This window comes from Chiloscyllium plagiosum, unplaced genomic scaffold, assembly GCF_037043375.1.
Source record: "Chiloscyllium plagiosum isolate Xiang-an unplaced genomic scaffold, Cpla_swu_hap1 HiC_scaffold_7, whole genome shotgun sequence".
In the NCBI taxonomy this organism is placed as follows: domain Eukaryota; kingdom Metazoa; phylum Chordata; class Chondrichthyes; order Orectolobiformes; family Hemiscylliidae; genus Chiloscyllium; species Chiloscyllium plagiosum.
In genome coordinates this window covers 56,301,651-56,325,983 of record NW_028270145.1, presented here as the reverse complement: position 1 = coordinate 56,325,983, position 24,333 = coordinate 56,301,651, and the positions used below count along the sequence as shown (strand labels likewise).

Genomic DNA, 24,333 nt, shown 5'->3' with positions numbered 1-24,333 from the left:
ATGATTCATCACAAGAAAAAACTTAAAGTATGTGAAAAAAATGGCTAAAAATGTAAAAATAGCCAGCAAGAATTTCTGCAGTTATTTATAACGAAAAGAATAAGTAAAGTGAATGTTCTGAAGAAGGGTCACTGAACACGAAATGTTGACTCGGTTTTCTCTCCATGGATACTGCCAGATCTGCAGGATTCTCCAGCAATTTCTGTTTTTAAGTGGAGTGTTGGTCTTCCAGAGGTGAGAATGGGGAATTTATAGTAGATTGATAAGGGAATGAACAAATATTTTGCCTCCATCTGAATGATACAAAAATATTCCAATAATAGCTGTAAATCAAGCAGTGGAAGGGAGAAAGGAATCACTAGGGAAATGATAGAGAAAAAAACTGATGGAGCTGTAAGCTGACAAATCACTAAGTCCAGATGGACTTTATCGTAAAGTTTTAAAAGAAATAGACAAAGATGTAGTGGATGCGTTGGAGTTAACATTCCAAGGTTGAATATAAAAAGTTAGAGTGAAAAGTAGAAACTTATGGTGTAGGCATTAATATATTAGTATGGAAAGAAGAATAGATGGCAGGCATAACACAGAGAGCATGCATAAATGAATATTTTTTTGATTGGCAGGATGTGACAAGTAGAGAGCTGCAGGTGTCTGTGCTGGGTCTTGGTTTTCAGTAATTTATATCAATGACTTAGTGAAGGCATCATAGCTACATTTGGAGACGACACAAAGAATAGCAGGAAAGTATGTTAGGAAGAGGACATAGGATGCAGATGAATATAGGTAGGTTAAGTGTACAAAACTCTGGTGGACTGATCATAAAATGGGAAAATGTGAAGTTGATTATTTTGGCAGGAAGGATTTAAAAACCTACTATTTAAATGGAGAATGACTGCAGAATTCTGAGTTGCAGAGGGGCCTAGATGTTCCACTGTATGAGTTACAGAAACCTAGTATGTAGCTACAGCCTGTATTAAGAAGATGAATGAATTGCTATCCTTTACTACCAGAGAAGTTGAAACTATAAGCATGGATATTTTCCTTCAGTTATATAGGGAATTGGTGAGGCAGTATCTCAAATACTGAGTATAGTTTTGGTCTTCTTATTTAATAGTGGGTTAAATCCTTTAGAAGCAATTCATAGGAGATTGATCTGGATTTAGGAACAGTTGGACAGACTGGGCTCGTTTCCACTGAAATTTAGACAAATGATGGGTGATTTGATTAAAGTATATAAGATCCTGAACAGGCCTAACAAGGTAGATGTGGAAAAGATGTTTCTTATTGTGGGTGAATCCTGAACAAGGTGAACTGTTGAAAAAAGACAACTGCTCATTTCAGTACAAGGTGAAGAAAATTTTTTTTTAAATCTTGGAGGGATGGTTAACTTTAGAGCTCTGCCTCAGATGGCAGTGCACGTGGAGACATTGAATATTTTTAAGGTGGTGGTTCTACCTCCACCTTGTTAGATTCTTGTTAGGAAGAGGAATCAAAAGTTATTATGGGGGAGATGGAAAGTGGAATTTGAAATTGATCAGCCACAATTTTATTGAATGGCATTGCACATTCAAGGGGCTGAAATATCTACTTCTACTTCTAATTCATATATTTGTATTATATTTAGACATCTAATAATTTTGGACATCAAGAGAAAATTTTATCCCATAGGATGGGAAGCAAGCTGAAGAAATAACTTTATAAAAAGAAAGAGACATTCATACATACAAGCTTTTTTTCATTTTAACTTGCACGATGTAAGTACATTCTAATTTAAAAATCACTGTGGAACTTGCAAAGTAGCTGCTAAAATTCACACTAATTTAACGTGCCTTTCTGAAAGGAATAAGTGCATTTACAGTCCATGTTGCAGTTGTGTGCACAACTGTGTGATTATTTGTACACACATTCAAGCAAGTTACTGTGCTGATCTGTTGCAGCCGATTGGGAAAGAGAAACAAGTCTCCTGTGGAAGTGTGGGAGAAGTTGGCTTGGCTGATTCTTCCACCAAGTAATTTTTTATGACATGGGCAAATTATATTTTTTCTTTGTATAGTTTGAAACAATCCTATGAATTTTTCCCAACAAAAATTGTTAATAAACTATAAAAAATATACCACTGATAAGAATTTTAATTTGCATGCTTTCAAACTACAAACTGCATTAGGAATTTCAGAAACTGTTAATTCCTTCAAAGTGATATTCAACTTAACTGGCTGCAGTTCATTAGATTGTAAAATACATCATGCAACAAAACTAGTCTAAAAACTGTATACATTGAAAATATGTGTGTTAACAGCAGCACACAATTTAGTTTTGTACTTATCAAATGAATTATATCACTTAGAGATTAGAAAACAGTTCTAAATAAATTTCAAAAATATACTCAGAAAATTGTCTAAAATAAATCTTCCTACTTCAACTTTGAAAATTCCAAACATGAACTAATTAAAATTCCTTAATTTGTATTTATTGAGGTAAAAATGCTTGTACATTATAAAAGACCCCAGCTGTGTTTCTGAAAATGAGGGACGTATGCAAAGTTCTGCAAATCAAATGTAGAATTGCTGAGACTTGAAATAACAACATATAGAAAGCTATGTGTTGGAGTTCCTGGTCACTGAGTGAGTGCTGCAGTATTACATTTGGTTTGCAGGCAACTATGCAAATTCTATATTTCCAGGACCTGGTAACAGGGAAAAAATGAAGGAAGGAATTTACATTTATATAGCACCTTTCAAAGCTGGTGTTTCCAAAATTAAACTGCAAGCATTTATGGGATATCATCTGAATACATTTTTGAGGCTGGTTTGAAGTCCAAAATCTTTGGAGCCAATACATTATTTTTGAAATATTGTTAATGTCAAATTAACAAATGCATAGTTAAGTTGTGTTCAGCAATATTCAACAACAATAAATGATCAAGTTCAATGGTGTGAACTCGAGATAAACTTAAACTAGATCACTGGAAAAGTATGCTGCTCTTCTTTGTAAAGTTTCCATGTTTTTTCAAACAAACAAGGGCTTGGCTTGATGTTGCTTCTGATTAACTTGGGCTTCATAACACAACTTTCCTTCTAAGCTAATCTAGAAATAATTTATGCTGACAAGACACAAAAGAAGTGTTCTATTACCCAATCTTGACTATCTCATCCTAATGAGTCCAAACAAATTGTTAAACAAGCCCAAAGATTTATTTAATGTAATTTATTTATGCAGTTTCAAGTTGTACAAAATAGTTTTTTAAAAGATCACCAGAAATGGAAGTGTATAAACGTGTAAATTGCAGAATAATTTTATGTTTGGAAGGTGTATGCATTCCAGCTGAATTATTTCCAGTAATGCATTGACCGTAGCAGGCACACATCATGACCTGGAGGCATCAAAGGACACCTGGACAGCCCATTTGTTACTCTGCAAGCCAACACTACAAACATAAGAGGCTTCCATGCTGTTCCCTAAACCCATGCTGAGCTACTAGGGGAAATTTCCTTTAATGACAGGTGGGCAAAGTTAGATTTATTACCTGCTGTAACTTAGATTGCTATTCGAAATAAACCACTTTTTTATAACCCCTACCTAAAGTAAATAATTAGTTTATTCAGAATAGAAAAGAGATACAGCTTTTCCCAAGCTTTCCTAAAATTATCAGGTTGAGAAATACTGCAAGAATTTGTGCATAATAAAGGACTGGCTCTAATCTATTCATGGGTTATTGAAGTTGGTTATTAGCCTTCAAATTTTCCAGTTATATTTTACAATGAATGAATCAAGTAATCTTTATTACAGTGTAGTGTTTAATGCAAAACATGTTAAAGTATGGACTACTTTAGTGCTCAGTTTGTTAGTAAATTAATGCTGAAATTGAGTAAAAACTCATAGATCAATATTGAGAATATTTTGATACTTGTAAACAGAATTAAAATCCCACAAAGTTTGGATTTGGATGAATTGGCAAGAACATGTGGAATTATTTTTAAATATCACCTGCAGACCACTTCATATAGATAGGTCTCAGCATATAACTTTTGTCCCCCTTTACAGAGAAAAATAACAATGACTAATGAACTGTTTTTCAGAGATTATTTGATTCTTATTTCTCAAACCATTCCATTGTTTATTCTAACAGATTGTTGACAAAACTGAACCATGAAAAATTGACTTGTCAGATTTTACTGCAAGATATGAAATCATTAAATTACCTACAGAATCCATGTTTAGCTATGAGTAAAGGATCCCCTTGGAATAGGAGGAGGGTTCAAGGTATCGTCTTCCTCAGCGACAGGCTCAATAGATGACAGTGATTTGTAATATTCATCCTCAATGTCCAGCACTTTGATTTGACTGTGATAAAGAAAAAAATAGTTGACTTATCAGCACACAAAATAAAGCTTTTCACAGAAAAGGCTATCTGTTAACATGTCAATCACATTATTTTAACTAAAATAAACAGTTTGCTTTATTTAGAATCTTTATTTTTTGAAGTATAAAGATGCAACAATCTATAACACAATTGTTTGTTTTTATTTACTGGAAAAAACTAAGTATCTGTTTACCCAAGTTTTCTTGGCTTTCTTTTACTCCCTTGGTATTCTAGGATTCCCTGTGGAGAAGGCCAAGAACACACAGTCAACAGCAGAGCAGCAAGTCGTTAATTTTTAATTCAAAGTGATTTTGTGTTGAATGCAAGCAGATGCTGATAATATCAGAAGTCACAGCATAATTTTTTTGATCAAAGAGCTCAAGTGAGCCTGATGAAGCATGCATCATGCTTGGCTTTGATAAACCACATCAATTATTCACCGTGACGGCAGACATCCTGACATGAAAGCAACAGATAAAGAGCATAAGCACATGTTCACGAAGACAGACAGAAGAAGAGCATGGGGGTGGGGCTGGAGAGGTTGGGGCAGGTATTTATAATGGTATTATCATCTGGACCCAAAGTCAGCAAAAGAGCTTTATTGCTACTTTGAACTCACATTTAACTGGTTATAATACAGGCTGTCCTCAGGGCTGCTCAGCATTTTGGGCTGCTGCATTCGTCGACGAGGTGTTCTCAACTGTCTTTTTTCTATTTCCTTTCCTGATCCTGAAACATTAAATTATAGTGTTAACCATTGAATAATCCAAAGCCACGTCCATTGTCAACTACTAATGTCTTCCTATATTTTCCTGTCTTCCACAGCTCAGTATTTATTTAAAGCCCCAATGTTAACACTTGCAGTGCTAAGCAATTATAACAACTTAGATTCCAAGAAAAGATATTAAATGATTTCATGCACAATGCTAAATATTTTCCTGTATTTCTATTTAATTGCAGGTCATTACAGGTTTTAAACTCCTAGTTTCCACAAATCATTTTTGTGAAACTTCCTTTGATGTTTAGTCACAGTCCACAATTCCTTAGCAGCTGTATTCCAATCTCTGCAATCAGATGTTTTAAGTGCATACAGAAAATAACCTGAATGCTGGGTTTTACTCCCTCCCACCTGGGAAATGTCACCCTCTCTCTCATACATGCAGTCGACACTTGACAGGGCAACAGCAAAGTGAACACCCTGGCACCAGAGCTGATTCCGAATGATACAGGACACCAAACCAAAACAGGCAAAGTCCCGGGTGACATTGGTGCCACAAGTGAAAACAGACGTGTTTTATGACAAGTATAGACTAAATGGCTCAGCCCACCCACATAGGAATCAAAGTAATATTATTCCAGATAGTCTGTACATGCCTTACAAGTCAATCTTGGCACTATTCAAAGATTACCAGAAGTTCTCCTGTGTCTTAATCAATATTTATCCCTCAACCAATATCACTAAAACATATTAGATGGTCATTGCTGCAACTATCATCTACAAAGTGACTATTGCATTTCTCCGGATTATAACTGTGACTACATTTCAAAAGTAATTCATGGCATAGAACCACTTTGCACTCAAAGGTGTTAGAGAAATACTATTCCTTTCTCTTTCTCCCTTATGTATAAGTGGCACCCGTAAATGTATCCTGAAGTACAATTGCATAACTTCCGGTTGAACCACTTTATAAATGGAACAAAGCTAAAGGGGTCAGAACTCACTGTAGCAAGTATCTGTGTAAATGAATATCACTGCATATTTCAACAACTCGTCAAGGTTGTAGGATAAGTAAGTAATGTCACAGGACTAATAATCTAGACCCCCAGGCTAATGTTCAGGGATCATGGGCTCGAATCCTACCATATTAGATTATGAAACTTGAATTCAGTAAAAAAAATCTGGAATTAAAAAACTTGGTGTTGATTGCCATTGAAAAGCTCATTTGGTTCATAATGTCTTCAGGGAAGGAAATCTGCCATCCTTAACTGATCTGGCCTACATTTGACTCCAGGTGCACAGCGGTGTGGTTGGTACTTAACAGGTCTCGGGGCAATTAGGGGCAGGCAATAAGTGCTGATCTAGTCAGTGATGCCCACATTCCATGAAAAAAAAATTTAAAAGAAGGTGAATTCTCATGGCTGCTTATCATGTTGTGTGGTAGGTTTTCTGCCACCATCTGCTTTCCCGGTAGAGATATAGCTTGCCCTCTTAGAAAACCACTTGGTAGTCTAACACGAAAAGGCTCTTGTCTTAAGTAAGATGTAGTTTATTGTATGCTAGCAAATAAGTACAAGTTACATTAATATGATAGACACTGATACAGAGACTGAGGAAGTCCCAGCTGGCAGCACGGTGACTCAGTGGTTAGCACTGATGCCTAACAGCACCAAGGACCCAGATTCAATTCCACCCTCGGGTGACTGTCTGTGTGGAGTTTGCATGTTTTCCCCATGGTTACATGGGTTTCCCTCAGATACTCCAATTTCCTCCCACAGTCCAAAATATGCAGGTTAAGTGGATTAGCCATACTAAATTGCCCATAGTATCTGGGGATGTGTAGGTTAAAGAGATGAGCCTTGGGGATTGCAGGCATAGGGTATGGGGATGAGTCTGGATGAGATGCTCTTCAGAGAGCTGGTGCGGACCTATTGTGTCGAATGGTCTGTTTCCACACTGTAGGTATTCTATGGCAAGTCTTTTTTCTTTGAGATGCTGAGCTGTTCTCTCCCAAAGACACATATCATGATGTAATTGGTGGTGCTTAATATATTGATCAGTATTAACTATCACTAACCCTTACACCTATCTTCCCAAAGCTTTTATTTACATTATTAATTTTATTCATTTGCATGTAAAATTTCATTTACCACTACCTTTATGATCCCACTCCAGGTCTCAGAGGGATCAAAAACAAGAAGACTGGAGATTTCACTATTCCCTTAGAACATGTGCTCTGTCAAAGTGGAGAAGTGGTTAGTGTCTGGTTTGAAGACTGTTTTCTTTGTTTATTTTCTTGACAGTGTGAGGTCTGAAGTACATTTAAACTGGATAACCTTTTACCTCTTGGAGTTTCTTTGCTGAGGACATCTTTCCTGCTGAACCAGGCAATTGCTCCTTTGTAATATCTGGAGGACCTTTAATCTCATGAATTTACTTCATGAAAGATGGCTGCCCTGTTGAGACAGACATTCTTCTTTCTGCAGTATTCTGGATTTCTGAACCAGGCAACTTCTTCTTGACTGTGTCCTGAATCTGTGGACATTGGTCATTCCATTTCAATGGTAGCTTCCTTGGAGTTAGATGCTTCACAGTTTAAATCACATAGCAAGCCTGTGCTGAAGCATATAGACTCTTTACTTCAACTTACTGCTTCATGTTCCATGGACCTTCAACAATTGTAGTCTTAGAGTCATAGAGTCACAGATGTGTGCAGCACGGAGACAGACCCTTCGGTCTAACTCGTTCATGCCAACCAGATATCCTAAATTATTCTAGTCCCATTTGCCAGCATTTGGCCCATATCCCTCCAACCCCTTCCTATTCAGAAACTCATCCAGATGCCGTTTAAATGTTGTAATTGTACCAGCCTCTATGACTTACTCTGGCAGCTTATTCCAAACACATAACACCTTCTGCTTGAAAAAGGTGTCCTTCAGGTTCCTTTTAAATCTTTCCCTTCTCACCTTAAACCAATGCCCTCTAATTTTGGACTTCCTACTCTTGGGAAAAAAGAACTTGATGATTCAACCTATCCATGCCCCTCATGATTTTACAAACTTCTATAAGGTACCCCTCAGCCTCCAATGCTTCAGGGAAAATAGCCCCAGACTATTCAGCCTCTCCCTATAGCTCAAACCCTCCACTTCTGGCAACATTGATGCAGATCTTTTCTGAACCTTTTCAAGTTTCACAAATATCTTTCCTAAAGCAGAGAAACCAGAATTGAACTCAGTTCAAAAATACATTGTCTGTTTGCCCTATCCATACCCCTCATGATTTTATAAACCTCTACGAAGTCACCCCTCAGCCCCCGACACTCCAGGGCAATCAGCCCCAGCCTATTCAGCCTCTCCTTAAAGCTCAAGTCCTCCAACCCTGGCAACATCCTTTTAAATCATTTCTGAATCCTTTCAAGTTTCACAACATCCTTCTGATAGGAAGATCAGAATTTCATGCAATATTCCAAAAATGGTCTAACCAATGTCCTGTATAGCCGCAACATGACCTCAATGCTTTGACCAATAAAAGAAAGCATACCAAATGCCTTCTTCACTATCCTATCTACCTGAAACTCCGCTTTCAAGGAGCTGTGAACCTGCATTTCAAGGTCACTTTGTTCAGCAACACTCCATAGGACCTTACAATTAAGTGTATAAGTCCTACTAAGATTTGCTTTTCCAAAATGCAGCATCTCACATTTATCGAAATTAAACTCCATCTGCCACTCCTCAGCCCATTGGCCCATCTGATCAAGATCCCATTGTAATCTGTGGTAACCTTCTTTGCTGTCCATTACACCTCCAATTTTGGTGTCACCTGCAAACTTACTAACTACACCTCCTATGTTATCCAAAACTTTTACATAAATGACAAAACGTAGTGGACCCAGTACCGATTCTTGTGGCACTCCACTGGTCGCAGGCCTCCAATGTGAAAACCAACGTTCCAACAACACCCTCTGTCCCTCAAGATTCCCTCAAATAACTTGCTGATGTCAGGCTCACTGGTCTATAGTTCCCTGGCTTATCTTTACCACCTCTCTTAAATAGTGGCACCACATTAGCCAACCTCCAGTCTTCCAGCACCTCACCTGTGACTATCAATGATACATCTCAAATATTGTGTGCAGTTTTGGACTCCTTATTTAAGGAAGGACGTAAACATAGTGGAGGTGGTTCACAGACATTTTACTTGATTGATATCTGAAATGAGCAAGCTGTCTTATAAGGACAGCTTGGACAAGCTGTGCTTGCTTCCACTGGAATTTAGAAGAATGAAAGAGTTTTGTTTATCAATCCAGGACTAGAGGGTCATGTTTTAAAATTAGGGGTCAATCATTTAGGATAGATATGTGAAGAATTATTTTTCTGTCAGAGGATTGTGCAATATACAACATACAACTCAACACAGCAGAGGAACAGGCCCTTCAGCCCACCAAGCCTGTGCTAATTCCTGTTCCTTATTTAGACCCACTACTTATTTTCCATATGTGGTTTCTACTCCTCTGTTCACCTCCCATTGATGTGTCTATCAAGAAACACCTTAAACGTTGCTAACATGTCTGCTTCCATCAGCTCCACAGGCAGTGCATTCCAGGCTTCCCCACACTTCTCCTTGAAACTTGCCCCTCTCATACTGAACTGTGCCCTCTTGTAGTTGAAATTCCTACCTTGGAAAAAAATCTATTACTGTCCACCCTGTCTATGCCCCTCATAATTTTGTAGACCTCTATCAGGTCAGCTCTCAACCTCTTTCTTTCCATGAAAGTAATCTGAGTTTATCCAATCTCACCTCAAAACTAAAATCCTCCAGACCAGGCAATGTCCTGATATACCTTCCCTACACCCTCTCCAAAGCATCCACGTATTTCTGGCAGCATTACGACTAGAACTGCAAGCAATATTTCAAAACGTGGCCTAACTAATGATTTATATAGCTGCAACATAACTTGCTAACTTTTACAGCATGTTGTATGCCTTCTGGACCACTTTATCCACCTGTGTTTTTCAGGGATCTGTGGACCTGTAAGCCCAGATCCCTCTGTATGTCAATGCTCCTAAGAGTTCTGCCATTTATTGTATAATTTGAAACTGAATTTTATCTTCCAAAATGCATCACCTTGCACTTATCCAGATTAAACTCCATCTGCCATTTCTCTGCCCAAATCTGGAATCTATATCCTGTTATATCCTTTGAGAATCTCCTCATTACCTGCAATTTCACCAATTTTTGTGTCATCCACAAACTCCACTCAAAGTGCCAAATGGTCTATATTTGCTCCTACTTGTATGGTTGAATATACATAGGGAAGCTTTTTAAACAGTTGTTTGGAATAACATTAGTGGTCATATCACATGGAAAAGAGATTGCTTGATTAGGAAGTACCAACATGAATTTCTGAAGGGGAAATCATGTTCAACTAACTTGCTGGAGATTTTTAAAGAGATAATCAAAAAGACTCAATGAGGGTTACGCTGTTGATGTGGCATAAATTTTCATCTATCAGGTGTTCAATGCAAAGCCACACAATATACTTGTTAAAAAAGCTATACATATTATAATAAAATGGTCAGAACCAACATGGATACAAAATTGCCTGATTGATAGAAAAGAGACAGTAATGGTCAATGTATATTTTTCAGGCTAGAGTAAAGTTTGTTGTGGAGTTCCTCAGCGGTCAATATTCAGACTCTTGCCCTTCCTATATATATTAGCTATCTATTTCTTGGTGTGCAGAGACAATTTCAAAACTTGTGGATAATAAAAACTTGGAGGCAGTGTAAACTGACAAAAGGACATCAACAAAATGGTGGAGTGAGCAGATATTTGGCAGGCAATGTTTAATGCAGAGAAGAATAAGATGATGTTTTTTGGTATGAAGAACATGGACAGACAAAATAAAACAAAGGATACAATTCTAAACGGACTGTAGAGGCAGAAGGACCTTCATGTACATGTGCACAGATCATTGAAGGTAGCAGTATAGTTGCCGAGAGCAGTAAATAAAGCAGACAATATTCTAGGCTTTATTAATAGATACATGAACAACAAGAGCAAGAAGGTGATGTTGAACCTGTATAAGACATCTGTTAGGCCTCAACTGGAGTACAGTTCAGGGTACCACACGATAGAAGGGTGTGACCGCATCGGAGAGAGTGCAGAAGAGATTTACAAAAGTGGTCCCAGGGATGAGAAACTTCAACTGTGAGGATGGATTGGAGATATTGGGACTATTCTCCTTGAGAGAGGACGTGGGATAGAAGTCGTCAAGATCATGAAGAGGTGGATAGAGTACATGGGGAGAATTTTTTTTAAGTATCAAGGATGAAAAGGCACAGATCTAAAGTGATTTGCAAAAGAAACATCTGTGATACCAGAAAAATCATTTTCACATAACAATCATTGAGTCTGAGATGTATTGTCTGGCAGTGCGATGGAATCAGGTTCATTTGAGGCTTTGAAGATGCCATTGGATGATTATTTGAATAAAACCAATGTGCAAAGATATGGGGGAAAGACAGGAGAATGGTTAAGTTAAGCAATTCATTTGGAGAGCCAGTGCAGGCACGATGGTCTGAATGACATCCTTCCGCATCATGACATGTCTGTGAAACTGCGATAAATGTATGTACACAACATCCTCCTGAAGTGAAAGTGAATAACCAGATCTCCATCACGTACCAGCACATATCTATCTGAGCACACTCAGAATGTGCTCATTGCTAAGTACCAAATGTTTGCCTCTTTCTCCTTCCTTCCACACAATGTCAATGAGTGGTGACACATTCTCAGTCTCTGTTCTGCTCCTCTCATATTGATGAAGCCTATTATTTTTGGCTGGCCGACCACCATCTCTTTATTAATAGCGTTTAACAAATTTCTTACACCAGGGTAACTAATTTCAATGGATTCTGTCATCAGATTGGGATCCCCCATGATCTAGAAAGTCCTATGAAATCTTGTCCTAGTAATTCTTTCATTGGTTGCTCCATGATTAGCTGATCCTTAGCTGAATGGTAATTGCCCAGTTTAGTATGGCTGATTCTTCCTTATCCAGTGTTTTTTGACTTTAACTGTTTTGAGTCCTTCTAGCATTTGAAGATGATTCAGTTCAAAACATGCATTCATTCTGAAGAGTTGAGAATTCTTGACTATGAGGTATGTATAAGTTTTCTACTTTCTGACATGTCTTGTGTTGCAGAGTTTCTTCTAATAAATCTTTAGTCTTTAGAGTTATATCTGCTGGACATTGTAGTTTCACTGATGAAAAAGATTATTCAGCTTACAGTTAGTAAGATGCCTATTCGCATAAATATCTTTTGGCCAAAAGCCAAGTCTGAATCATCTATTCCCCCTTGGAATACCTTTAGCTTTTCTTTTGTTGTAGCCTGTTGCTCTCTGAGTCTTTTGTAACATAGTATTTTACAGATAAAATGTTTGTTTTTAGTAGCTGCAAACTGTTTATGGTTGTGAGGTTTCCTTGCTGCAATGTTGACAATGGCTGTTAGTATCTAGTCACTCAGTAAAGTTTCCTGTGCTCTTAATGGCTTTAGTGGATGAATTCTCCTTCTGTGATTCTATGTAATAATCCCCAATACTTTCTTTTTTTTCTGGATGAGTCCCAGTTCGTGCCATAAATAAATGCTACCTGCTTTTATTATGATTTATGTAGTAAATCTCCCTCCTCTTGCAGCCTCAACAGGCTTTGAACATTTTTCTTCAATTAGAATTTGACTGCCTAGGTTGCCAAATAGTTCCTTTATTGCTTTAATTCTGGCTTTGTGATTTGCTCAAGTGTGAGACCTTGTTTTATATTGTTTTGTAGTCCTTGATTTCCCTGATTGTAGTGGTTTGCTTGTTATGGTAGCAACACTCAATCTGAAAACTACAGACTTTGCATATTTCCAGCTTTCCCAGTCTGTAAATAGCAACACTTCTTTGAAGCGTTCTCCTTTCTCATGGAGCCTCCGATATTTGTTGGCACTCCAGCTCAACCTCAAGTCTGCAACGATCCTATAGATCATCAGGGAGGTGGTGCTGTAATGGTAATGATACTGGACTAGTAATCCAGACTGCTAGGATAATGTCTGGGGACATGGGTTCACATTTCACCATGACAGATGGCAAAATTTAAAATCCATGTAAATCTGGATTACAATTCCAGCCTATTTTCAACCATGTAACCACCGCTGATTGTCGTAAACTCGTCTGGTTCACTTGTTCTTTGGGGAAGGAACTCTGCCATACCCACCTGTTCTGGGCTACATTTGTCTCCAAATCAACATCAATGAGCCTAACTCTTAAAGATGAGCAATAAATGCTGTCCAAGACAATGACACCCATATTCCATTAACCAAAATAAATGCAATCTGTGACTGCCTTGGTGTGATGAGATTCCAACTCCATGGGGCGCCTAGCTCATCCTTGCTGTTGCATATCTCTTATCAGATTGGGACTCATTCTGCTATTGTTTTTAGATTCTGCCATATTCAATCCTGTCACAATGTTCTCTGCTATAAATTAAATTATATATTTATCCAAAATTCAAAGCATAAGAGTGAAAAATTGCCTTGTAATATATCTCAAGTGTCAGCTTAGCTCAGCCTGCAACATTCTTAGTTAGGTTAAAATTCAAACTTATAACCTCAATACCTAAATTAGGTTGTGTAGAGCAGAGGAAATGCCGCATTGTAGTAAGTGCTCTCTCTTGCATGAAGTGCTTGAATGAGACCTCCCTCTTTCTGTTTCCATGATTCAGGTGGGCTCAGAGGACCTCATGGTTCTAGTTGAAGGGCAAGAATTCTTCTATAATTCTGCACAAGAATTTAATTTTATTCTATAATCTACGTCTTAAATATTTGTAGGGAATTTTATCCTATCATAATGAGCTGGAGAACCAGGAACAGTACAGGGTGGAGTCTAAATTCTGGAAAATCTGAAATTGGACTGCAGGAGGTAGTTGTCTGATGAGACTTTGTTGCATCAGGTAAATCATGTGCAAGGCAGCCTCCTGAAGGCTACCACCTACACTCAACCCCAACACCAATGCTCCCACCCTCTCCCACAGCCCTTCATGATGAACATCACTTGGAAGAAGCACTAAGGATGACAAGGATACAGAGTGTATTCGGTGGGGCAGGATGGTTGGGGCAGAAGGGTAGGAGGAAGGACTTCGATCTCTAATGCCAGGAGTAGCTCACAACTTCTGAACTGACCAGGTCCTAAAGGTCCCAGCTGGTATAATAGATCAGTGGCAGGAATAATAGAATCATATCATAAAATCCTTACAGTGTGGAAACAGACCCTTTGGCCCAATAAGTCCATACCGACCCTCCAAAGACTAACCCACCCAGACCCATTCCCCCACCCTATTATCCTATATTTACCCCTGAACAATGCAACTAACATACACATCCCTGAACACTATGGGAAATTAATACTGGTCAATTCACCTAACCCGCACATCTTTGGATTGTGGGAGGAAACTGGAACACCCGGAGGAAACTCACGCAGACATTGGGGAGAATGTGCCATCTCCACACAGACAGTCGCTCGAGGCTAGAATCGAACCCGAGGTCCTTGGTGCTGTGAGGCAGCAGTGCTAACCACTGAGCAACCATGCCACCCCAAGGATGTGGAGGAAAACCTACTTGGCCTGCTCCTCACTAGACTACCTGCTGGAGAGGCATCTGTCCATTACAGTATTGGATTAGTGGTGCTGGAAGAGCACAGCAATTCAGGCAGCATCCGAGGACAGGCAAAATCGACGTTTCGGGCAAAAGCCCTTCATCAGGAATAAAGGCAGAGAGCCTGAAGCATGGAGAGATAAGCTAGAGGAGGGTGGGGGTGGGGAGAGAGTAGCATAGAGTACAATAGGTAGGTGGGGAAGGAGATGAAGGTGATAGGTCAGGGAAGAGAGGGTGGAGTGGATAGGTGGAAAAGGAGCTGGGCAGGTCGGACAAGTCCGGACAGGTCGAGTTACTGGAGGTTAGAAACTAGGATGAGGTGGGGGAAGGGGAAATGAGGAAACTGTTGAAATCCACATTGATGCCCTGGGGTTGAAGTGTTCCGAGGCGGAAGATGAGGCGTTCTTCCTCCAGGCGTGTGGTGGTGAGGGAGCGGCGGTGGAGGAGGCCCAGCACCTCCATATCCTCGGCAGAGTGGGAGGGGGAGTTGAAATGTTGAGCCACTGGGCGATTTGGTTGATTGATGCGGGTGTCTCTGAGATGTTCCCTAAAGCGCTCTGCTAGGAGGCGTCCAGTCTCCCCAATGTAGAGGAGACCGCATCGGGAGCAATGGATACAATAGATGATATTAGTGGATGTGCAGGTAAAACTTTGATGGATGTGGAAGGCTCCTTTAGGGCCTTGGATGGAGGTGAGGGAGGTGGTGTGGGCACAGGTTTTACAGTTCCTGCGGTGGCAGGGGAAAGTGCCAGGATGGGAGGGTGGGTCGTAGGGGGGCGTGGACCTGACCAGGTAGTCACGGAGGGAACGGTCTTTGCGGAAGGCGGAGAGGGGTGGGGAGGGAAATATATCCCTGGTGGTGGGGTCTGTTTGGAGGTGGCGGAAATGTCGGCGGATGATTTGGTTTATGCGAAGGTTGGTAGGGTGGAAGGTGAGCACCAGGGGCGTTCTGTCCTTGTTGCGGTTGGAGGGGTTGGGTCTGAGGGCGGAGGTGCGGGATGTGGATGAGATGCGTTGGAGGGCATCTTTAACCATGTGGGAAGGGAAATTGTGGTCTCTAAAGAAGGAGGCCATCTGGTGTGTTCTATGGTGGAACCGCTCCTCCTGGGAGCAGATACGGCGGAGGCGGAGGAATTGGGAATACGGGATGGCATTTTTGCAAGAGGTAGGGTGGGAAGAGGTGTAATCCAGGTAGCTGTGGGAATCGGTAGGTTTGTAGAAAATGTCAGTGTCAAGTCGTTGCCAGAGTGATCAGCACACAGTCGTTGTGAAGCCAAGGTCCTGCCTTCACAGCGAGGAAAACTTCCATCATGTTATGTGGCACGATCATCATGGCAAATGGGGCAGATGCAGGACAGATCAATCAACTCAAAACTGGGGATCCATGTTTTGTTGTTGACTATCAGCAGCAGCAGAATTTTATTCAATCACAATCTGTAAATTCGTGGCCTGGCATTTTTGCAATGTATCAATACCATCATGTTGGGGGATCAGCGCTGCCCAGTGAAGAACATGGGAGTGTGTGCATTTCAGGGACTCCAATTCATACATAAAAACAGGATATCAATCTTCTGAGCTACAATACTGAGTTACTTGCATGTAGAACACTGAAAGCAGCAATATGATTAGCAGAGCTAAACAACCCCACAACCAAAAGATCAGATCTTTATGTTACTTGCCCCACCAAGAAAAATGCAAGCAACTAATTTCCTTTGTGAAGAGAGCTCGAGTGTGTTACAGAGATATGCTATGACTCTGTTCACTTTGAAAATCATGAATACAAACATACTTAGAATACTGTCTTCAATTCTGAAAAAAATGTTCGAAGAAAGATTGTGCAGCTATTGAAGGTTATAGAATACAGAAAACGGAATTGCTGCGAAGATGGAAGGATGGAATTATGAAAAATGATTATATAAATTGGGCATGTTCTGAGTGGAAAGGAAGGAGAAGAAATACTTTAATTGTTGTTAGGGTTTTAAAGAGACTTGGGTGATTAAAGTACATGACAATCCCAGAAAGGAACATAGAGCAAAACAATAGTAGGCTCATCACATTTTAAGGGCATTTAAATGGTCATTGGATAAACATATGGATGAAAATGGAATAGTGTCGGTTATATGGGCTTCAAATTGGTTCCACAGGTTGGCGCAGCATCGAGGGCCGAAGGGCCTGTACTGCGCTGTAATATTCTATGTTCTATGTTCCGGGGATAGGAAAATGCAACGCATGATTAATCCAAAATAAAAAAAAAACTGAAAGAACTTCAGATGCTGGAAATCAGAAACAAAAACAGAGATTGCTGGAAAATCTCAGCAGGTCTGACAGCATCCGTGGGGAGAAATCAGAGTAACATATTGGGTCCAGTGACTCAGAACTGATGCGAGCTCAGAAAAAGTTGGTTTTTATACAGAAGAAAGGGGATGGGCGGGGGTGGGGGACGTGGGGGGAGTGGTAAGGACTCAACAAAAGGTGGAGATAGAGCCCGAAGAGAGAGAGGAACACTTGGACAGACAAAGGAGTGGATTATAGTCAGCCTAGGAGAATGAATGGGAAGGCAATGGCCAAGTCTAGACTATTAATTGAGAGATCCAGATAACGTTCTGGGGTCCCAGGTGAAAATCCCGTCATGGCAGATAGTGGAATTTGAGTTCAATAAAGAAAAATTAAAACCCGGAATTACAAATCTACTGATGACCATAAAATCATTGTCGATTGTTGGAAAAACCCATTCAGAGAAGGATATCTGCCTTCCTCACGTGGTGTGGCCTACATGTAACACCAGATCCACAGCAATGTGCTTGACTCTCAATTGCCCTCTGAAGTGGTTTAGCAAGCCATTCAATTGTATGAATCTGATAAAGTCTCACAGAAATGAAACCAGATAGATCATCTGGCATCGACCTTGGCACTGGAAAAGAGAACAGCAGAAACAGCCCTGTCGACCTGGTGGCTAGTGCCAAAACTGGGAGAACTGTCTCACAGACTAGTCAAGAATCAGCCTGGTATAGTCATACTCACTAAATCATATAGAGTCATAGAAATGTACAGCACAGAAACAGACCCTTCGGTCCAACTCGTCCATGCCGACCAGATATCCCAATTTTATTTCATGCTCAGAAAACATCCTATTTTTAAAGGCTGGGTTCCAGGGATCAATGCCTGTCCTTAAGAGCCATGGATAGAAGCAATCTCACCCTCCAACCATCTGCTTCCTGAGACCCTTGTGCCACCTCCACCTGCTTCTGCTCATTTGTTCTCTGTGCTTCACCGAGTGCACTGTTCACAAGCTTATAATTGCTGTTCTAGGCTGAGAAAAGACATGCTTCATTTTGCTGCACAGCATAGCTGAGTGAGTCATACAAGTGCATGCTGGAAAATAGTCAGCATTGCACACAGTCAGATTCTGGTATTTTGGGAATTGCCAGCACAGATGTAGTTGTTACCCCTCTTCAGCTGACAGGATAATAGCTCTAAGAACAATATCACAAGGTTTGTCACAAGATTGAGGTCTCTGAGAATATATATTAACAAACATACTGAAATGTATAAAAGACTATTTTATTGGTAAATTTATTCCTGTTATTGTAAAATAAATTTTTAGAGTTATAGAGTACAGCATGGAAACAGACCCTTCGGTCCAACCCGTCCATGCCGACCAGATATCTCAAACCAATCTAGTCCCACTTGCCAGCACCCGGCCCATATCCCTCCAAACCCTTCCTATTCATATACCCATCCAAATGCCTCTTAAATGTTGCAATTGTACAGACAATGTCCGAATCACCACCATCGCCAACCCTGGATATGTCCTGTCTCACCAGAAGGACAGATCCAGCAGAGGTGGCAGCACAGTGGTATACAGTCAGGAGGGAATTGCTCTGGGAGTCCTCAAGATTAACTTCAGACCCCATGAAGTCTCATGGCTTCAGGTAAAACATGGACAAGGAAACCTCCTGTGGGCTACCATGTACTGTCCTCTCTCAGCTGATGAATTGGTACTCCTCCATGTTGCACAACACTTAGAGGAAGTACAGAGGGTGTTAAAGGCAAAAAATGTAGTCTGAATGGGAGACTTTAATGTCCACCACCAAGAGCGGCTTGGTAGCAGAATTGCTGATTGAGCTGGTTGGGTCCTAATGGGCATAGCTGCTAAACTGGGCCTGTGGCAGGTAGTGAGGGAACCAATATGAGGGAAAAACATACTTGGCCTCATCCTTACCGATCTGCCAGCTGCAGAAGCATCTGTCCATGACAGTATTGGTAAGAGTGACCACCTCACAGTCCTTGTGGAGACAAAGTCCCACCTTCACAATGAAAATAGCCTCCATTGTGTTGTGTAGCACTATCACCGTGCTAAATGGGTTAGACTTCAAACAGATCTAGCAACTCAAGACTGGACATCCATGAGGCGCTGTGGGCCATCAACAGCAGTAGAATTGTGATCCAGCACAATCTGTAACCTCATGGCATATCCCCCACTCAACCAGTACCATCAAGCCAGATCAACCCTGGTTCAATGGAGAGTGCGGGAGGGCTTGCCAGGAGCAGAAGCAGGCATAGCTCAAGATGTGGTGTCAACCTGGTGAAGCCACCAGACAGGACTACTTGCATACCAAACAGCATAAGCAGCAAGTGATAGACAAAGCTAAGCAATCCCAGAATCAACACAACAGATCTAATCTCTGCAGTCCTGCCATATCCAGTTGTGAATGGTGGTGGATGATTAAACAAGTCACTGGAGGAGAAGGCTCCACAAATATTCCCATCCTCAATGATGGAAGAGCTCAGCACATCAGTGCAAAAGATAAGGCTGAAGCTTTTACAGCAATCCTCAGCCAGAAGTGCGAATTGGATGATCCATCTGAGCCCTCTCCAGTGGTCCCCAGCATTATTACAGATACCAGCCTTCAGCCAATTTGATTCACTCTATGTGATATCAATAAACGGTTGGAGGTACTGGATACTGCAAACGCTATGGGCCCTGACAACATTCTGGCAATAGTACTGAAGACTTGTGCTCCAGAACTTGCTGTTGCCATAGCCAAGCTGTCCTAGGATAGTTACAACATGGGCATCTATCCGACAATGTGGAAAATTGCCCAAGTATGTCCTGTACATAAAAAGCAAGACAAATCCAACCTGACAAATTACCGCCCCATCAGTCTACTCTTAATCATCAGTAAAGTGATGGAAGGTGTCATCAACAGAGCTATCAAGTAGCGCCTGCTCAGCAATAACCTGCTCAGTTATGCCCAGTTTGGGTTCTGCCAGGGCTACTCAGCTCCTGACCTCATTACAGCCTTGGTTCAAACATGGACAAAAGAACTGAATTCCAGAGGTGAGGTGAGAGTGACAACTCTTGACATCAAGGCTTCATTCAACCGAGTGTGGCCTGGAGCCCTAGCAAAACTGGAATCAATGGGTATCAGGGGGCAAACTCTCCCATGGTTAGAGTCATACCTGACACATAGGAAGATGGTTGTGGTTGTTGGAGGTTAGTCATCTCAGTTCCAGGATATCTCTGCAGAAGTTCCTCAGAGTAGTGTCCTCAGCCCAACCATCAATATCTTCCCTCTACCATAAGGTTAGTAGTGGGGATGTTCACTGCTAATTTCACCATGTTCAGTATGGTGTCCAAATGCAACAAGATCTGGACAATATCCAGGCTTAGGCTGACAAGAAGCAAGTAACAGAATTTGCGCCACACAAATGCCAAGCTATGACCATTATCAATAAGAGAGAATCTAACCACCTCCCTTTGACATTCAATGGTGTTATCATTGCTGAATCTCCTACTTTCAACATCCTGGAAGTTATCATTAATCAGAAACGTAACTGCGGCGAGTAACTCACTTCCTGATTCCCGAAAGCCTGTCCACCATCTACAAGGCACATGTCAGGACTGTACACTTCCCACTTGTCTGCATTAGTGCAGCCACAACAACATTCAAGAAGCTTGATACCATCCAGGACAAAGCAGCCTGCTTAATTGTCACTGCATCCACAAGCATCCACTCCCTCCACCACCGATGCTCAGTAGTAGGTGTGTACATCTACAAGATGCACTGCAGAAATTCATCAAAAGATCCTTAGACAGCACCTTCCAAACCCATGACCACATCCATCTAGGATGACAAGGGCAGCAGATATATGGGAACACCATCACCTTCAAGTTCCCCTCCAAGCCAATCACCATCCTGACTTGGAAATAAATATCATTGTTGCTTCACTGTCGCTGGGTCAAAATCCTGGAATTCTCCCCTTAATGGCATTGTCGTCAACCCACAGCAAGTGGACTGCAGCGGTTTAAGAAGGCAGCTCACCACCACCTTCTCAGGGGAAACTAGGAACGGGCAATAAATGCTGGCCCAGCCCATGACACCCACATCACACAAAATGAATAAATAAAAGAAAATGGCGGCTTATGGGGATTATTAGTGGCTAACAACGGCTAGTGAGTATTAGCAGACCATGCAATAATAGGGCCAAGTGTGTGGCTGTTGGGATAAGGACATGGGAGAAGGTGCCTCAAGCCCTAAAATTGTTGAACTCAATATTGAATCTAGAAAGTTGTAGAGTTCCCAAGCAGAAAATGAGTGCTGTTCTTCTAGCTGAGCACTGAGCCTTGCTGGAGCACCGCAGCAAGTGTGAGACAGAGATGTTGGCCAGGGAACAAGGTGGTGTGTTGAAGTGACAGGCAACTGGAAGCACAGGGTCTTTTTGGAAAACAGAACATACGTGTTCTGCGAAGCGGTCACCCAGTTTATGCATGATTAATCTAAACTGGTTCTCTACAATGCAGGCCGTTGGCAGGATCTCAACATTGTTACATCCTAACACTATTTAAACTGAGACTTCTTCTGGGACCTTCTTAAAACTTACTTGTTTAATCAAGCTTTTAGTCATCTGCACATGCATCTCGTTAGGTGTTTGATGACATCATTTCTTATATCATGCTTCTGTAAAATATTTGGGATGTCTTAATCTGTTAAAGGTGTTGAATAAACACAGGTTTTTTTATAAAGGGTTAAATTATGATAATGAGTTATACAAGTTTATCTTGCATTCCATTGAATTTGGCAGATTGATGACCTTATTGAGATATTTAACATGATTAAGAGGTTTGTATAGGTACATACAGAAAAAAAATTACTTCCTCTGATTTAGGATCTAGATCAAGGTGGCATATCCTTAAAATTAGGGTCAGACCACATTGATATTAAATCAGGAATCAATTTTTCATTCAATGAGTAGTGTAAATCTTAAAATTACTTCTGCAAAAAAGTCGAGATGCTAACATTTCAAGATCAAAATTATTATGTTTTTACTAGATTATGCAGGGATTTTGAACAAAAGGGGTATAAATTGAGATAAGTATGATGAATTTAAAAAGTCCACAGTTCCTGAAGTTTGGTTTTAGCGACCAAACCTCAGGAACGATATACTGGTCTTGGAGAGAATCAGTGCAGGTAACGGAATGATATGAGGGACTGATGCCTCAATTTTGAAATTCTCATTCTTGATTTCAAATCCCTCCATTGCTTCCAAACTCTAAGATCCCCTGTGGTCTTGAAGTAAAGCAACTCACAATGAGGTGCAACATAGGGAGGCAGTGGCCTCATGGGATTATCGCTATAGTATTAGTCGGAGAAAGAGAAAAATCTAAAGAACTGAGGATGCTGGAGCTCAGAAACAAAAACAGAAATTGCTAGAAAAACTCAGCAGGTCTGGCAGCATTTGTGCAGAGAAAGCAGAGTTAACATTTTGGGTCCAGTTCTGAAGAACAATGAACAAAGAAGAACAAAGAAAATTTACAGGCAAGGAGCAGGCCCTTCGGCCCTCCAAACCTGTGCCGATCCAAATCCACTGTCTAAACCTATCGCCCAATTCCTAAGCATCTGTATCCCTCTGCTCCCCACATTCTCATGCATCTGTCTAGACGCACCTTAAATAAATCTACCATGCCTGTCTCTACTACCTCTACTGGCAACGCGTTCCAGGTACCTTCCACTGTTTGTGTAAAGTACTTTCCGCGTGTATCCCCCTTAAACTTTTCACCTCTCACCTTGAACACGTGACCTCTTGTTATTGAATCCCTCACCCTGGGAAAAAGCTTATCTCTATCTACCCTGTCTATACCCTTCATGATTTTGCAGACCTCAGTCAGGTCCCCGCTCAATCTCCATTTTTCTAATGAAAACAATCCAAACCTACTCAACCTCTGTTCATAGTTCACACCTTCCATACCAGGCAACATCCTCGTAAACCTTCTCTGCATCCTCTCTAAAGCGTCCATATCCTTTTGGTAATGTGGTGACCAGAACTGTGCACAGTATTCTAAATGTGGCTGAACCAAAGTCTTGTTAAATTTTAACATGACCTGCCAGTTCTATACTCTTCTACTCGAATTCCTCTATGTAATAATTAATTACTAATAATGTGAGGTGGAATTGTATCAATTGTTTTCTGAAATTCCATGTCGATACCTCCTCAGACATTCCCCTTTGCACTCCCCATGCTGATTATCTCCTAAACATGTTCAACTGTATATGAATATCCCACCCACCTCCCACCCTGGACAAATCCATGCAGGCTCAGTTTGGTCAGTTGGCTCTTCTCCAAATGCACAGTAAATCTATCCCTTAGACATTTCCCAAAAATCCACAAATGAACATAATTTGACAAGTCTGTTATCATCAGATTTTCCTGTCTTTTCCAAAATAATGGATATTTCCAACTTCCTAATCCATAAATACTATTCCACAAGTAGGAGTGTGCTGCAGAATTATGCAAAAAGCATCTACAATTTCTTTCACTGCTCCCTTCCGGGCCCTGGGGCAAAAACCATCAGGTCATGGAGATTTGTCTATCTTGTCTCCATGGCTCATTTTTCACTTGTACTAAATCTGTTAAGTTTCTCTCCTTTTTTGGTCCCTTTCTATCACTTGTAATTTATCCTTTTCCTCTTCTGTGAAAATGAGTACAAATTGCTCATTTAACTAGACTGCCATTTCCTTACTGCTCATTACAGGCTCATCTGTGTCTGTCTTTAATGGGCCACATTTGCTTTTACCACTTTCTTTTTCCAATTTTGTAAAGTTGTTGTTAGGTTTGATAGCAGTTTCAAGTATTTTCATATTTCCTTTCTGCACCTCATTACTTGTCCATACCCCTTTGTTGTTTGTTAGAGTTTTCTCAGGCCACAGACTTTCTACTTTATTTGTACTCATATAAGCCCGTTTTTAAGTAGTCCCTTTTATTTAAACTTTGTGAAACATGGGAATCATTTACTGTCAGTGATATTCCAAGTGACGTACCTAAAAGTGGGGGACATTTGTGCTTGGAGTGAAGTGGCCAGCTGAAAGCAATTCTGTGGGTCTGCCCAATTAAGAAGATAGAGGCGTGGAGCCCTGTGAATTCAAGTGCTGGAGGTGGACGGAAAGGTGGCAATCCTAGTGTCAAATCACAGACAGACTTTATGTCAGATGCAAAGAGGCTGTGTTGTCACTGAGGATCGAAACTTGTGACCCCAAAAACATTTTTTGCCCCTATGCTGAAGATTG

The 24,333-nt window shown here is 40.7% G+C and overlaps 1 protein-coding gene across 8 annotated transcripts in view; it reads right to left on the bottom strand.

The window, feature by feature from the left end:
• Nucleotides 1-24,333, bottom strand: part of myo3b (myosin IIIB) — a 581,719-nt gene that overhangs the window by 41,116 nt on the left and 516,270 nt on the right. For 7 of the 8 annotated variants that reach the window (XM_087989045.1, XM_043693701.2, XM_043693698.2 and 4 more), the window contains 3 exons: nucleotides 4,980-5,089; nucleotides 4,554-4,600; nucleotides 4,200-4,341 (listed from right to left, as the gene is read on the bottom strand). In XM_087989045.1, coding sequence (XP_087845171.1) covers nucleotides 4,215-4,341; nucleotides 4,554-4,600; nucleotides 4,980-5,089 — 284 coding nt within the window. In that variant the 3' untranslated portion in view covers nucleotides 4,200-4,214. The remainder of the gene's footprint in view (nucleotides 1-4,199; nucleotides 4,342-4,553; nucleotides 4,601-4,979; nucleotides 5,090-24,333) is intronic. The other variant, XM_043693699.2, reaches the window with a different exon arrangement.